At 39.3% G+C, this 17,618-nt stretch overlaps 1 protein-coding gene across 4 annotated transcripts in view; it reads right to left on the bottom strand.

Annotated features, from left to right (window-relative positions):
* MYO1E (myosin IE) overlaps nucleotides 1-17,618 on the bottom strand; it is an 81,975-nt gene that overhangs the window by 44,980 nt on the left and 19,377 nt on the right. For 2 of the 4 annotated variants that reach the window (XM_062627178.1, XM_062627187.1), the window contains exons 2-4: nucleotides 6,251-6,394; nucleotides 3,448-3,537; nucleotides 2,474-2,568 (exon numbers count right to left, since the gene is read on the bottom strand). In XM_062627178.1, the coding sequence (XP_062483162.1) occupies nucleotides 2,474-2,568; nucleotides 3,448-3,537; nucleotides 6,251-6,394 (329 nt within the window). Of the gene's footprint in view, nucleotides 1-2,473; nucleotides 2,571-3,447; nucleotides 3,538-5,315; nucleotides 5,473-6,250; nucleotides 6,395-6,567; nucleotides 6,631-17,618 lie in introns of those variants that run through there. The other 2 variants (XM_062627172.1, XM_062627196.1) reach the window with 2 other exon arrangements.

Here is a 17,618-nt window from a genome sequence, read left to right as displayed (position 1 = left end):
TATTCAGCCTTTCAGAGAACTGCGTTTTCTTTCGGATCTGCTTTCCTAGCTCATCACTGACTTTTTGAAGATGCCGAGTTTTTTCTATGGGTGTCTAAATGCATTATGTGGAAATCTGGAATTAGATGCCCTGGCAAAAGGGTGTACAATCCTCATGCACACACAGGGTCTTGACTACAGCAGGACACTGCAGAGACCTTCCTTCACCTACCAGGAAATCTACATCTAGTCTCTAGGAATGCATGCATCTCCCCAGGTCAAGAGACAGCTGCCACAGCCATATGCTGTAGGCAGACACAGGTGAGCACCAGCCCCTTTCCCATCAACCTTGGGTCTGCATTCCTGCAACACCGTACGCACTGTAAACCAGACATAGCCTTTTTGATCTGACTGTGACTCAGTCCAACCTACTCCTTTTCTCTTTACAGAGGAACTCGCCTTTCTTCTGGGGGAAAAACTAGCACTGTGGGAGGCGGGGGAAAGGGAAAACCTGGGTCTCTTTCTGTACTAGCTGGCTCTGTTCCTTCCATTCTACCAGGGATTTTCAGTGAAGTCACTCCAAATTCAGACTAGTTGTAAAGCAGAGAAGCAAACAGGCACCTCATAACAACCATATTGTCTTCATCATCACTCATTTTCCACGGGACACATTTTCACGGCAAAATCTATGGTTCACTGAAACACAAAGGTTCATTTGGAACTGCTTAGGTTCAGCAGACTCCTGTGGGACTGAAGACAGTGAAGACAGAACTGAATCTCAATTTGTTAAGAATCACCAGTTTAGGGGCAGAAATGGTAAAGTCCTTGGCAGCAATTAAGTGAAGCTGATGGTGTGGTGGTACACATGAATCTGGCTAGAACATTCATTTCATTCAAGAGCTGCAGCATCTTGTGAGCCTCTAGTCTGGCAGCAATTTCAGTGCCTTCTGGTCTATGAAATAAAACATGAGCAAGCAAATTCCAGACTTCAAGAGGCTTAATTTCTAAGCCAGCTCTAGTTGTTAGAAATAGTGATAACATTAAAGTCAGAAAATACAGGATGTATCTAAACAGTTTAAGTGAAATATGGTCGAAAGGATTGAAATATCAACCAAAATCAGTTTGGTGAGTGGCTGAGTTACTTGGTTTCATTAAAACAATTTCTAAATTCCAAAAAAAAAAAAATAAAAATACCACCATGAAAACTGCTCATAAATCTACAGATTATTTAGAGTGTCTGTAATAAGAATCATCTTAGGAAAAATAGATGTGTAGAAAGAAAAAGGAACTCTGAAATTCCCTGGCAAACATGGTTTTTCTTGTTTCAGTTTTGCAGTAGATTTCAAGTAACTCCAGCAGATTTTGAATAGGCTGTGCACACACTGAGAGGGAATTCACTCTGCACATACAAAATGCAGATACTCCAAAGCATGTCATCCACCATTCAAGCACAAGAATTCTCACATGAATTTAAACCTGTAAGTCTGTATCTCAGATCTGCATCTCCGCTCTCTGAAAACATGACCCTCTGCGTTCACTGAACCTCTGGGCATTAGCAATGGATAAAAAATATGGGATTTTTAATCACAGTTCACAACAGTTTAAAGGTTTTCACTATAAATTTAGCTTCATGTCAAACATCCCAGGCTCTGGGATGCTACTTTGTTCAAAAAGCAAAATAAATCTCAGGTTTACCCATTCCCAAGAGGCCTGAATTGGACTAAATGGCTCTAGAAACTTCAGCATGGAAAGAGGCATCTATTTTGCAAAAAGGAAGACTGAGCTCAGGGAACAAATCAAGACATATGAGAGACAGGAATATAAGCTTTGGGTATTTTGTTGTGTATGGCTCCATGCTGTAGCTAGGGGCCCAAGAACAGGGAGGCCTTTATAGGAGTACAATTCAGTGTTAACAGTTAACACCTGATTGACCTTCCTCCGTGTGAAATCAGCAGATCCCACATATATATTAATTTATAAATTTAAGAGACTAATAGTGAAGACAAAATTAATTTTCCAGTATCTCTCTCCTCCTTTTGTCTCTGACCCAATGCAAGCAAAATTTCAAATGGAACAAAAGTACATGTATTTTTAACAGGGGAAAAAAACAGTACTAAACATGTATTTTTACCAGAATATGGTAAAAATGGAGTCAGTGTGAGAATGTTTGATTTAACAGTATCTGTGGTTCCTATAGTTGTTAATCTAACTCTGTTATGTAGTCAGTCATTCACAAGCTGTTGCAGTTTTGATACTGGGCATGAAGCTGGCTGTGTAACACATTTCTTGTCATTAAGCTATCACCAGGATTTCACTGGAAAACAACAGGAAGGGTTAGAAAGTACTTAGTTACCCTAGAAAACCCCAAAATGCTCAGTGGTCATGGATACAGAACATTTTTACTGATATAATAAAAGAAATAAACTTTAATGCTTCTTGAAGTTAAAACACCAAAAGATGATGATAAAATATTATTTACAGATCTTTTCCTTACCTAATAATGACACACTGGTTTTCTCTGTCAATAATCATGTTCCTGTACATGCTGTCTGCAAGAGCATAAATATGTGGTGGGTTCTCATATTGTGCCTAGGAGAGGAAACAGAGAACCATTTTTCAACACAGCATTAACCAACACAGACAGAGCAATGTCATTTTGAATTTAAATTGGAAGAGTTATTTTCCTGGAAAAACAATTCTGAATCCTACTTTATACTGAATTTTCCCCACGAATTTTTTGTTTATTTAATAAAAACAAGCCCAAGTCTCTGGGTTTTGTTACTGATCTTTCTGTCACCCATAATTTTCTTCTGAACCATCCTAAACACCCTGTTTAAAAATGGTTTGTGCTTGAAATATATTACTCATAATTTTAGCCCATTCCATGTGGTCACATGCTAACAATAAACTACCTAAACTGCTACACAGAGCCTGGTAGTGTATGTCTCATTTTCATCCACTGAATCCATCCAAAACAAATGGTTTCCCGCCTCTCTGGACATGGCCAACTTGAGCAAAGCAGGAAAGAGAATTTTAAGTCGCTGATGTCCTTGTGCTGACCCACTCTTCAAGCTCTATTTTCAAAAGTTGCATTCAATTTTGGCAACTTTTTTTTTATTGTTTTTGTCCAGTTTGTGAGTTCGAGTCATTTTGTATTGTGCACCACACTTTCAAGTTTAACAACAGCTTTTGCAAGGAGGAGGGCCTAACCCATGTCAATGACAGAAACCTGACCCGGGTTAATCAGTACAAGTACTTTCTTAAAATACTAATCCTATATTCCAGGGAATTCAATCTGAAGACTCAATATACGGTGGTAAATGGATATCAGCCAAATTCTTACAGGCTAGTACAATGCTACCAAAACCCAGAAACAAATGCTTCAAAGAGTTCAACCACATTGACTAATATTGACTAATATTTACATGCCCCTGAATACTACAGTACATTTTAGATTACTTTACTTACTGCTCCTTGGTACATCTCAATTTCCTTTTCCCCAAAATATGGCATTTGCTTGAAAGGATTCACAGAGATTAATACAGAGCCAATATATGTCTGTATTCAAAACAAGTTAAGGTAACTACAGCTTCATAAAGTATTACCTTAACACTAGTGACTGCCAAGTAACTTTTCCATCTATTACACAATACAGTACAGCTTCAAACAACAGTAAAAACTCCACCACTTACAACTGTTAATAAAACCGAAATTAGCAGGCTTACAAGAACATAAACATTTCATTCAATGGGATGCTTTCCTATTATCAAAATATTTATTTTAGGACAAGCTAAGTATAGCCATATGTATTAGAGGTCCAAATATGACACACCTCAAATAAAAACACAGAAAGGAAATGGCATATTTAAACTGTTCTACTCCTTTGTAACTTAGGAGGTCATATTGTCAGTATTGGAAAATATTGTTTTGACCTTTGCAGAATATAGTATAGTGACACACTCTGATCTCATTGAGATAGTGCTGAGCACGCACAGTTGGATGGAAACAACCAGTACTGAGCTAAATTGGACAATTATTCAGCTGCATGTACTAGTAGGGGAGCTAAGGGAATTAGGTAATTCATATGTGTTGTTATTTTATAAGCGTAACTATTAACAGTCCCTTAAGAGTCTTCTCCTGCAGGCTGCCCTATAAGAAGCTCCTCAGTTTCAAGCTATTATTAGCCCCAGAAAGTTTTACAACATTCCGAATGCCAGCATTTCGCCATTCTGCATTCAGCTCCATGTGTACCTAACATTTACAACATGCTTCGGAAGCTCTGGAATCAGAGTTGCAGTATACATATATGAAGCAACTGATATTACTTTACAGGCAGGACTGGATCACTGAGCTGGAGTTAGCAGTGTACCCATGTCAATGAGGCCAAAAAGTTGTACCGCAGGTTTCATTTTACAATCTGGAATTGTTCCCAGGCAAGCTTACTAAGCTTTCCAGACAAAAGTGGGAAAACTACCAAATTTATACTGCTGGATTATCCTATGTAAAAACTCTATTGTTGTAGTGCCACAGCACAAAATGGTAATGTTAGAGAAGTGTAACTCAGTGAGAATGATTTCTGTACTCTTAATTTGCAATGCTTTCTTCATACTTCTTTTTTCCACTTAACTCAAAGAAAAGTGACATCATCTGGGCTTCCAATATAATAAATCAAGTATTCAGTCAGTATAAACATCCAAAGTGACAGTTTTCTGTTGGTAAACAATACCAGCATTTTCTGGAAGGATTCTGTAATCTCTATGCAACGTAGCACAGAGAAATGCTCATTCATGGGTGGACACACAAACAATTGAAAGATTCAAGAGATTATCTCCATTCTAGAATGAAAAGCCTTTGCAGAACTGCAAAAGGAGTCTTTTCTCCCTACACAAAAGAATTATAATGCTTTACAAGAAGACTCTGATCATTCATGTGACCACAAGCCCCCTTGGAAAACATTCGTATTCCTGCTTCAGTACAAAGACCATCTCCACGTTAAATGTCACTTGTTTTATAGAAAAAAAAAGGCATAAAACCACTTCTTTGGCACAGAGCACCGAAGACTTTGTGAATTTACTTCATGGAAGATGCAGTGTTCCACAGGGACAAAGCGCTCATGTTACTAACAGGAAGAGCACCACAGTTTGCTTCACTACTACAATTAGACAAACACTGCACAACTTTATCACGTTTCTGCAATGTCAATGTAATAATGGTGTGATAATTTATTGAACAAAGAATCCAAACCCATGTGCGCACACATATTAAAAACCTCTGCGGTTCGGGATGGAAATTATTTTCCTCTATCAGTCCTCAATAAACCAAGCTGCTAATTAGCTCTTAACCATCTGAAGGTATGGAAAAAGCCAGGGGATGTTTTATTTCCTTCCCTTTCTGCTAAAAAAAAAAAAAGTTAAAACTCTTCAAGGAACCTATTCCCCATTATTCCATACTAGCAAGTATGAAAATCTGGCTACAGCAGAAGATTATGTATTTTCCAGTATATAATCACATTGACTAGTGTTTACCAGATTTATTATCACAGCTCATGTTACACTGTGAAAGCTACAGTGACACAGTGATTATTCTTATCTCAAGGAATTGCTTTCACAGGAAACTTAAAATAAAATTTAAAAAAGCAACCCTTTGGAGCTAAAATACATTTTCCTTGTTGGGTTCCACGTTCAGGTTGGGTTCCATGTTCAGATATTTAAATCACCTTCTTTCATTAATCATAGAAAAAAAATAAGCATGAACACTGTAGATTTACAGATGTTCAGATGGTCAGCTGTTTCCATCAGCCCATGATTCACAGTATTAGCAATCCCAGAATAAATTGCAAATGGGATTATGTCACAGAAGAAATGCTACTTTGAAAGCATTAGAATTTAAGAAGCATAAAAGACAACATGGTATCGACACATATATACACCTTAAACCTACTAATTGTTGCTCTTAGAAGTGGTATTACTGCAGTAGCTTCAGGGGTCACATGGATATATAAATGCACAGAGCTACAGGCATATCTTCAATGACAACAAGAACTATTCCAAGTATCAACAAGAATACCTTAGAATAACTTTTCAGATCTTAATTTCAACCCTCATAATTAGCTCAGTTTACAAAAGCATTTTGTTAATCTCAGGTGAACTCTCACATTAAACACTCAGCACCTTTGAGTAATCAGTTCACACAGAATACATGCATACAATTAGTTTCACATTGGCTCAGCAAGTTGACAGGGCCCCTCTAAAAGCAACACTCTAAAGGATACAAAAATATAATCATCCATGTATCGCTTCTTTAGGTTCTCCACTATGGAATCCTCTGTGATTTTGGAAAGAAGGACCATATCATCCACTCCACTGTGCTTGACATTGTGGCTCTGCCAGTGATACCTGTAGTGCCCTTTGCTGCCCTGCAAGAAAGCACAGTAAGCATCAAAAATGTTATTATGTTTCTCATTAGCATTAAAGAACTGAAAACCACCTATTCAGATTTCAATTTCCAAAATGCTTTTCTTTCACTGATTTCCAGTTCTTGATCCAGGAATTTTATAAAAGCATATATAAACGATGTCATATGACTTACCTCCAAACTCCTGAATAATTGCACTGCTCTCAAAAATCTGAAGGTCATACCATGGTTTTGTGAATGTCTACACACAGAAGGGCAGACACTGCTAAATCTAGCAGAAAAAAAAACCCACATTTTTCCAACTATTGGAAGCTGAAGAGGCAAAAAATACACTCTTACAGTGCAACTATTAGTAGTGAGGACAATTACCACCACCAGAACAGATTCACTACCCTTTACAGTCTTTGAAGTCAAACCTGCACATATGCTGTAAGTGGAAGCCATGAGCCTGATGCAGTAAGTATACAGTGATGTTTTGAAGATGACATTACGCAGCTTGTCGACTACAAGTCTTAACAGTCCCTTTTGATCTGTTAGTTACCATGCTTAACTGACATCTAAGCATTCTCTCTCGGCACTTAGAGACTACTATTTCAGGACGCTACTGAAAACATGACATTTCGAGCTGTACCACTTGAAATCAGAATCTGTTTTTCTTCCAGCTGATCTGAACAGTAGTTATGTTCTGTAGATACACCCAGAAACAAAATTTTAATCCAGTCTAGATCAATGCTATTAATTCAGCTATAAACTTCCTCTCCAAACCCAAACCTATGTGCTATAGCCTAGCAGATGATGCTAATGGAGTTCTGCCCTCTTGCCTTTTTATGCCCTTTTTTTTTATGCAATGCCAAAATTAGTGATGCTGGAATTAACACATTTTACACTGAGAAGCTGTGCACCCTGTCAAGAAAGATGTGGCAAACAAAATGACAATTCTGTGTATTCCCCTCATTTTTTAATACCACAATTTCAAGCAATGTGATTTATCCACACTGCTCTCACATATGTTATGGGCGCAAGTAATATTTGTTTGAATACACACAAATTATTAGTGTAAAGAAGTTGGCAGAATAAAATACTGCATTATTTTACGGATAAAATAAGAAAATGTAGGTACTCTGAACACTTTGGCTTCACTCCAGCAAAGATCCATTTCAAAATGGGACGTTAGCAACTTAGGTGCACCCTTGCACTAGTAAATGACCTATGCAACACAAAAGCTCATCTGCCATACTGTTCCCTCATGTAAACAGTCAAGCACATGTACCAAGATCAGGCACAGGAGTAGGAACAACAAATGGAGTCAGGGGAGTACATGGTTCTTTAAGCTGGGCTGGCTGGAATTGTTCATTAAACTAGTTTCAGACTACATTTTCCCCACAAACTTCACTGCATCTAACAGGGTGAAAACCCAACAAAAGCTAATGAAGACACAGATTTAATGCATAACATAGATTGGCAAATGTAGTCAGGCCTATGGGTTAGCTTCATCTCAACTGACAGCAAAACCAAGGACCAACTGGATTTTTAGCTCAAGTTACAGTAGCTTGCACTAAAGGCAGACCCATGTTATTACTGCAGGCAGAACTGTAGGCTTTGTATGTTTTCTATAGTCTCCAGCCACTGCTACAGCCAATGCAGCTCTGTCACTGCTAACACAAGAACAGTTGCAAACCTGAAGTAAAAGAATGCCTTTAAATTTAATACAGAGGAGGTAAATACACCTGAAAAGACAAATCTCAGCAATTTTCTTACATGAGCTACACTAAAATAGCAATCAAACTAGCCGAGTTTGCACGAGCCTTGTCAATTTTACATTTGTACAATGGAAGCAGTGAGCTGAAGGCACCGAGAAAATGAAGGAACCAATTAATTTCTGGAAATTGTTATGAAGCATGTGACTGAAAAAAAAAATCAGTTGGAAAGTCAGGTTATTGGAGAAAAGCAAAGTCCAACTGAGAAGCATCATTTCCTTCAGTGTTCTCATCAGCTATTTATGAAACTGCATTTTGGAAAAAGGAATTGGCAGGGTGGACAAAAAGGTGTAGTATCAAAATAAAAACAGAGCACTGTATTCTTTACAAAGTCATACAGAATGTGGTTTAGTATCAGATAACAGTACAGAAAATGTGTACGAAATGAGACAAAAGCTCACAAAGCCATGGGATATATGCAAAATGTGCACACAGCTTGCAAAACAGCAGGCTTTACAAAAGTCAGGGACTGTTGTTGACAATGATTAAACCACACAGGCTACCAGGACAAAGGGTTCTTCCCCAAAAGCAACAAGCCAGCAAGCAAACAAGAGGGGGCAGCTCAGCTTGCCCTGGAAGCAGCTCTCCCCAGCACTTAGGCACTGCTTTAATGTGCAGATGTAATCAAATCTGTGTGCTACAATATCACATGCAGTCAAATGGAAAGGATGAAGAGAGATTTAATAAAAAGGCAGCAACCCAAATATCCAAAAAAGCAACAGCACAGAAGACAGCTGACAGTGGTGGCACTAAGTTGTTCACATTACTATTTTACCACATTTTGAAAGGCAGTTTCCATGAGCAGTTTGGAACTACTTTACAACATGGGTACTTTACAACTACCCTTACAACATGGCTTTACATGCAAATATACAAAGCAGCAGCAAATCACCACCAAATCGTTGTGAGACTTCTCCACAGGATCTAGAAATAAGCCCAAACTTTAGTAGTTCTAAATTAATCTGTGGTTAAGTTTTGCTCTTACTCTCTGTGAGAAACCAAGACCAGCAGGATGGCCACAAGCAGTGGCTAGCACCTCCTTTGTCTGGGCAACAAAACAGGGAGTGCTCTTTCCACAGGACACCCCCAAGTTCTTCCTCTTCCAAGCAGAAGTGATGACTACAGAGTCTAACCTGAATTTATTAACTTCAGTCACTTCCAAATGGTGCTATAACCATGCCCAGACAACAGTTAACTGGTTTGTAATATAGTTTTGAAATAAAAACCAAACAAACAAAAAAAAAACAAAAAACCTCTTCCGATAGAAAATCTCTTCCTGTCAAGCATAAATAATCTAAAAAAACCCTCCACATCATAGCAGTTGCGAAATCAACTCTTCATGTTTCTTCAGGCTGTATATTTCCTAAAACCCAAGAATATAGAGTTAAAAATTACAATACTTTTCAGTCGCCCACACGTTAAACACTAATGATTTGTTCTTACTGCGTATTTCTTGCGAACTTAACCTTCATTTTAGATAGAGCTTTCTACTAGCCACGTATAATGCAGCATTCTGGTCTGCATACAGTTTACACCTTAACAAGTTAAGGTGTCTGCCTTAACTTGAACCTGCTTTGCAGGGAGGGCTCAGACTAACTCACTCAGCTCTGACTGTCTTCTGTTCACACAACACACTTTCCCTGCCACTGCACTCCACCTGCTCCAGGGACTGTCCCCTGGGACTGACCAGGAACTACAGAGCCAGCAGAACAAGGGCCAGTGGAGATGCCCCACACCCCCATGTCAGCACTAACCCCACTGCGGACTCGTAACTCTAGCAGAGCTCCCATGTGGCAAAGGCAGACCCAGGCTCAGAGCCTGCGGTCCATCGCTGGCCCCAGCCATGCGGCTCCAATGTCAGCAAACAGCAACTTGGCTTCTCTTTGGTTTTCCCAGTGAAAGATGTGATCTACCCATGCAGTAAGTAAGCAAATCAAAGTCTTTGTGTCAGCACTAACAATGCCTAAGCAGCTGAGAAAAGATGAGCTTGGCAGCTTAGGAAAAATATAAAAAACACAAAACACATCAACAGGCTGCTAAAAGCCACAGAAGTGGAAACAGGGCAGTTGAACAACCTGGCTGCCAGGTCTGCTTCAGGCTCTTCCTGAGCTTCCAACCACCTGACACTGCACAGGGAATGGAGGCTGGGCTGGTGAAGCTGGAATTAAAGGCGTATGCCGCATGCCTGTCAGCTGTTATTATTCATTTGGTTGCTGTTTTAGGCTCAGAATCAGATCTGCTTTGCACTGACTAATAATAATATTTGTGAGTCACAAGATGACCCTGAGAGCTAGGAGCCTACTGTTTCTGAGCCATACTGCTTCAGGAGCCCAGTTCCCACCTGGCCAGAGACTAGGCAGCACTGTCCCCTCCATTTCAACAACTTTCTTACCTTCAGCATCAAAACAATCAAGACTCTAAAGAACATAAAAACTTGATTCCACTCTCACTTTGTAAATCTCCCTTAACACCCACTTGTTGACAGATTAAGACAACTGCTACTTTAATACCAAGAGGGGGGATGTAAAATACTTGCCATGTACTAAATGCTCTCTATACTTTCTGTACTATTGGTATGATAGGCTTAAAGCATATTACTGTTTTGTTTGGAATTACTAATAAATATCAATAGATATTTATTTACAGAACTTTTTTTTGCTGCCCTTCACCTTTTGTTACAATGGCAACTGCCAGTTTCTTATTTCTGCCTTTATAAATGTTTGTATACTTTTGCATTATCCTAAGCAACACATATTTGATGTGGCTATAAAAAGGTTTAGTCATACTGTGTCACAACAGGGTTTTCTCTTAACTGGGAAAAAAAAAGCAAGCATTTTTTGTATTTCAAGCTATTAAAAACTCAAGTACTAAAAGCTATTTTAAAATAGTAGGTCTAAAAATAAAGCAGTAAAAACAAGGGGTCAGAAGAGACTGTATTCTGCCCCTGAGAAAGAGCTTGCTTTCTCCCTCAGAACTCTGTCTGAACTACAGCAACCTACATGCCATAAATAATGATTTTTAGTTCCCACAAAGAGAAAAATTGCCATCCTGAATCTGACAGCTTTTTTCAGTGTCAAACATCAATCCTTCTTCAGAAGTGATTCTCAGCCTCCACAAGGGAGTAAGAGTGTCAAATAATTATAAGCACAACCTTTTTTTTCCCCCTCATTTCAGCTATGACAGTACTATTGCATGAAATCATTGTAGTTTTGAAGGCACGTGTCTATCTACTCTGATTAGTTTTATGAATACAATACCAAATGATATACAGCCATACAAAACCAAAAAAGCTGCACACCATTTACTCTACCCCTGACATACGTAGGTGTAGAGTGCTAATGGAGACATATCACCAGCCTCATACATGAGTAATTTGTACCAGTTTTTCCATCTAACAAGAAGCAAAAAAAAAAACAAACAACCCAAACCAACAAGCAAACAAAAAAACAAAACGCAACCAACTTTTTGTACCGACATCACCCATCAAAAGAGCAAACTTTTGTAATCCACTTACAGGAATCTTTCACATAAATCTATGAAGCGAAAAGTTTGCTGTTCTCAGCAGAAATACTTAAGGTGAATTTTGGTCCGCCCCTGGGATAATCAAAACCAAGAAACCATAGTAGACAAAAGTGCTTCTAAATAGCTCTCCTGAGAATAGCTCAGATGCTAGAAAAACTAGAGATAATTGGTTGCAATCATCTGCCCGTATTTCAAAAAGGATATTAAAGGAAGACAGCAGAAGCAAACAACAGACAGACAAAGGGCAAATTATCTAAATTTCATGTGAGGCAGGTATCAAGTGAGACATCCCAGCCATCACCACCTGCCCTGGGCTCTGGAGCAGGGAGCAGCCATGACTGTACCTCCCTGCCACCAACACAGCCAGGGCCAGGAGGAGGGGACGAGATGGAAACTGGAGCCTGCTTGTCTAAACAGCAAATGCATGCTTGTTATGGGAATGTGAGATGTCTACACAGATCATGCTCACAGCATCAACTCTGTTGGAAAAGACCTTTAAGAACAAGTTCAACCCAGGACTGCCCAGTCCACCACTAAACCATGTCACTATCATTTTCAGGAATCAGGAAAGACATCAGCATTCCTGTAAGATAAATAACAGCATTACCAAAACAAAAGTTACCTCAGTGTTTGACTGTGAGGACCATGTATTGCACCAGTATTAACTTTCACTATTATCTTTTAAAGGTTATTTTAAAGGACAAGGCAAAGCTACTCAACACAACAAGGACGGGAATGAGCTGAAGAGCAGATTATGCTAGCGTAGGTAAGTTTTTGATACAATTTACAAAGACAGTGGGCAGATACCAGAAAGTAGTTAATGAACTGTAAATTCATGCTTGCTTACCCCACAGCTTTTTGGATGGATGTGGCCTGATGTTCCAAGAAATAATCTTCTCAAGGAAACGCAATACTGTTAGCTACTTAATATGGTCGATTTGCTCTTAGACATTAGCTTCTGAGCAGGCTCCAGAGCTGGTCTAAGTTTGACTAGTCCCTCATGGCATGAGTAGCCAAAATTTCCCGTGGCTGTGGCAGATTAAAGATAGGCCTTGTAATTGAAACATTTAGCCAATGAGCTTATTTTTTTATATATATATAAATATATATACGTAAATACACATACACACCACCCCATTTCAGCTTTTCACAGAGCTGCATCCATGCACATTAACTCTTGATCTGTAAATTACATATGCAGTTTGCATCTGTATATACATATTGTGCAAGTTAAAAACATGCAAGAAAACAATTACAAACAAGTTTTGCCTTGGCTTTATCAGTCCAAAATGTAAAATAAAGCTTTTGTACCTGTCATTCTTCTCCACTAAAAATAGGTTTCAAAGCATTTGTGCAATCAGACACCTTACATGTAACAGTACAAAATGCTGTACTTTTTAACTCAAACTTGCTATCACAGTTCCACTGAGTCTTAGAATTCATCTGGCAGCTGTACAATGTATGGGCATATATGTGTATGTGAACTTTTTCTTCTTTCACTGCCATTACAAAAATAAAGGGATAGATGCTGGTTCCTCCTCCTATTATCTACCTGGAAAAGAGATGCTGAGATTATTTGCATACCACTACCCCCAAAAAAAATCTACACAATAAGTGGGATCTCGGAGGCCAAATATCACAAGATTTTCCACAGCTACAATGCCCCAGTCTCCTCCACCCCTTTGGGAACAAGGCTGTTTGTTAAATTTATTCTGAGTCTTCCTCTGTGCATCACGTTCACAAAAGGTATTATGGTCTTTAATAGAAACGTGTAGTCTGAAAACTCAATCAGTCAATTCAGACAAGATGCCACGGCCTCTCCTACAGCATCAGACTGAAATTCTTTTTTCTTGATCATCCTGAAACTAAATAAGAAACTGAAGTCAACTGGGAGCTTACCATCTGGTTTCCAGAGATAGGAACCTTAAAACAGCGTGACTCAGAAGCTCTGCGCATGGACCAGTGTCTCACACACACACTGCTGAAGACGTTTTGATGCTGTGTGGTACATACTATATTGGTACCAGCTTAAGTTTTTTTGAGAAAGGAAAACCCGTGGCATATTACAACAATGCCATCCCAGCCATGTCGTGTTCTAGCTGATGTCAGCACTCACTTCCCTGCCCTGTCTCCCAGCTTTTGGAATCCAAACTTTAGCAGCAACCCATGCTGAGGCCACAATCACACCAGTGAATTCCTGTCTGCTCAGTCACTGCCTTCTTTGTATGGCTCCACATGAAGAGCAGTTGAAAGTTGCTCTTTCTTTCCCCCTTCTACTGACCCTTTTGTTTCCATGGTAAAAAATGTTTCCTCTGAAGAGTGATACTGCTCAGACAACTGACCTGAGAGAATTTCTAAGGAATAAAACCACTCATATTAAAACCCCATTTAGTTACTACTCCAGTGTAATCAAAGAGTATCGGTCACCACAAATCCACTCTGCACCTACTGGATCAAGTTCCAGTGAAGTCACTAACACTTTCAAGTTACTAAAAATAGCTCATTCCCAATAACAATTGTTTATGTAATCAGTTTTATGTTTTAACTATAAACAGGAAGATACTATATTCTAAAGGAAAATACTTATAACAGCTCATATTTTAGTTACGCCCCAATGAACTCTGACTTTGAAAAACTTGCTCAATACCACCAGTAATCAGTGTGAGAAAAAGGAGATGCCAAACTACCAGTTTTGAATCTTTCCCCAAATTTAGTACAAAATCATAATGGTATTCTCTTGTGATAAAATATTTACTTTTCAGCAACTAGTTTTATTGAAATAACATTGCCAAAGGAAAACCTTACATAATAAAATTATAGTCTATATATTTTCACTATTTAAGACATTTACCAAGAACTATGTATCTACCAGTAAGACTTCAACATTTTCATTAATAGCATAATATATTTCTACACTTTTTAACACACTACATCTCCCCAGGTTTCTAAGGCTTTCAGGTTTGTGGGTTTTTTTTTTCCCTATTCTGCATTAGTACAAATACAAGATGCTCTATTTTTCCCATTTAAAATACTACTTAATTGACCAAGCTCAATGAAATCAGAATTATTAAAATCCAGTGATTTGTTTTCAATCCATAGTCTGATAAAGCAGCATTTGGTGACCCAGTTCAGTAACAGCACACCGGTTCATGCAAGAACACCTAGGCAGCCTGTAAGGTGGAAGCCAGTGAGGACAGCAGCCCCATGTCTGGGCAGGGTGGCCAGAGGGAGCCCAGCCCCTTCCCTCCCACCAGGTCGCCTGCTTTTCAGAGTCTCCCTACACTGAGAGATAACTGATGGAGGGGAGGTGGTCGGCATGAATCACAATCTCAGATGTCACCAAACAGCTATTTATGACAGCCTTTCTAACCCCGTGCTGACCTTTACTACTCAGCCCTAGATGAGGATCTATCCTGTTTTAAAAATGGTGCCCACTGTACCTCCTAGAGAAGGAGGAACTGTAACTGCAGTGTAACAAGTTCAGTGTTATAGTTTGTATCATTTTCATGCATTCTAATTTTTTAACACAATATGCCTTTCATAAGGCTCTTGGGTACCGAACTCTCATCTACAAACACCATTTTCACTGCCTGACTTGTCCAATATAAAAAGCTCTTTTAAAATACAGTTTTAATACAGTGTGCCAGCTTTCATACACAGACAATGCATTTTTAAATATTAGATTGTTTTAGAAAGACCAAAACCATCTTTCCCAAACATGTAAAGAAACTGAATCTCAATAAATGGATTATTTTTGGATGGCTTAGACATTTAACTAAAACGTAAAAACATCTAAGCCCCCACATGCCAGTTTCATTAACTTTTACTTGTCTATCACCCCAAACCTACTTTTTGCTGTCGTTTTATTTGCTTATAGCACATAATCCTAAGACCTCTAGATATAAACCAATTTAATTCCAATGTAATGCACTAACACACTCCAGCAGCAAAAAGGAACATTATATTCTGCACATGAAACTCTCTTATTTTCTTCTCAACAAATTACTTTGCCTGGTGTGTTTGTCCAATTGCTAAAGGATTGTGAACAAGAACATAACAGGCTGGGCACATTACAGAAATTGGCATGGACCTTGTTTTATTACTGTTGTTTTTTAACCAACAATGTCAAAGTAGATGCTTTTATGCCAACACCCCAGAGGGAAGAAAGCTAGGGGGAGACCTTATTGCCAAGATCCAGTATTTAAAGGGTAGCTACACAAACCCATTCTACTTTGCACTTCTCGGGCCCCACCTGGAATACTGCATTTTTTGGTCCCCACTATACAAAAAAACCCCAACACAGGCTGGCTGGAAATGGTCCAGCAAAGGGACACAAAGATAATCCAGGGACTAGGAAACCTGTCATATGAGGCAAGGCTGAGCAAACTGAGTTTGTTCAGCCTTGAGAAAAGGAGGCTCAGGGGGAGACTGACTACAAGGAAGATGGAGATTCCCTTTCTACAAGGAGTCACATAGAAAAGGTATGGGGTCATGGGCACAAGCGCTGGGGCGATTCTGGCTGAACACCAGATTCAGTTGGACAGGGTGCTGGGGCATCTAGTCTAGGTCATGCTTTGCCTAGGAAGGCTGGACCAGTTGATCCTTAAGGTCCCTTCAAACCGGGACTCCATGATCCTAAGTATGTAGCAATTCCACAAAAAAAAAAAGAAAGACATTTACAAAACAAGCACATTAGCTCAATTATCCCCCTGAATCACATGTGAATTTAGAAATACAACAGCTGAGATGGGGTTTTTTACTTTTTTTTTCTTTTAGGTATACATACAGCCATTTTCTGAACTTATTTATAAACCAGCAGGAATATACACTTTTTTTTTTGAGATTGTCATGTAGTCACATGTCTGTAGCAGTTCAGGGTAAAGAAAAAAATTTTATTGTAATAGGCATAATAAAACAGCAAAAGCTGCAACACAGCAGATAACTGTGGCCAAGATTAGTTTTTCAACAGTATGTACCAAAAAGCACTTTTGTGCTGACACCACAGAACTCTGCTCAGAGTCAGAACATTTAACTGCCAAGATGCCAAAAGACAGACATGCAGTCATGCTTATTTCTTAACATGGGCACTGGAATTGTCATTGGTTTCAAATTAACGTTTTATTGAGATATTTGCTTTGATCTTCCCAGCTGTTATAACTGGGACCTGCTTTGCCATATGCAGTGTTTTTTCAACTGGGATGAGCAGGGCAATACAAGGCAGTCTCTGTTATGTTGTACCAGGGCGGTGCCCCATGATAAGGAGTTCATTTACCAAAGTCCTGCTTGCAGAATTTAAAGGCGTAACTGTTAGGTTTACTTGAGATTTTCCCAATGGGTGCCTTCAAGAAGCCACTTTTTATGTTGGATTAAAGGTCTGCGTAATCTGCCCTTGGACTGTGTTTAGACAGAGCTCAGGTAACTTGATTTCTACATGGGTCACTTCACTGGAGGGACAACCTGAACAGGGAGAGCCCTCGGAGCCACAGTCCTGCAGTGCTGCACAGCTTGGCAGTGGGAGGTGGGATATGCAGTGAAGAGCTGAAAAACTGTTACTGCACACTCAGGGAGAGAAGAGGTCCACCCTCCTCCAAACCATCCACGTTTCACATGTGACCTGTCACCTCCCCTCACTGCTGACCAACGGGAGGAGCTTCTTTGGGTGGGCAGCAGGAGCTCCAAAGTGCAGAGGTTCCAATGTAAAAATTGCTTTCTATGTTTATTTTAATTTCACAGAGTGCTGAGTAAAGAGAGTAAAAGCTCCAGGACTACAGCAGCTTCCTGTTTACCTCGGCAGCAGTGACTCACAGCAATAGGGGAAAGGATCAGGAGGTGGTGTTCACTCACCTACAGTGGAGCCAACACCTGGGTGGTAAGACATATGTGGCTTAACTCACAAACTCCATTTTATTAGCTTTCATGTTCTGCTGTTCATGCAAGAAATGAGAT

This window comes from Pezoporus occidentalis, unplaced genomic scaffold (genome assembly GCF_034315485.1).
Source record: "Pezoporus occidentalis ecotype Australia unplaced genomic scaffold, CSIRO_AGI_Poc_V1 ctg11, whole genome shotgun sequence".
In the NCBI taxonomy this organism is placed as follows: Eukaryota; Metazoa; Chordata; class Aves; order Psittaciformes; family Psittacidae; genus Pezoporus; species Pezoporus occidentalis.
This window is presented reverse-complemented; position numbering and strand designations above follow the sequence as displayed.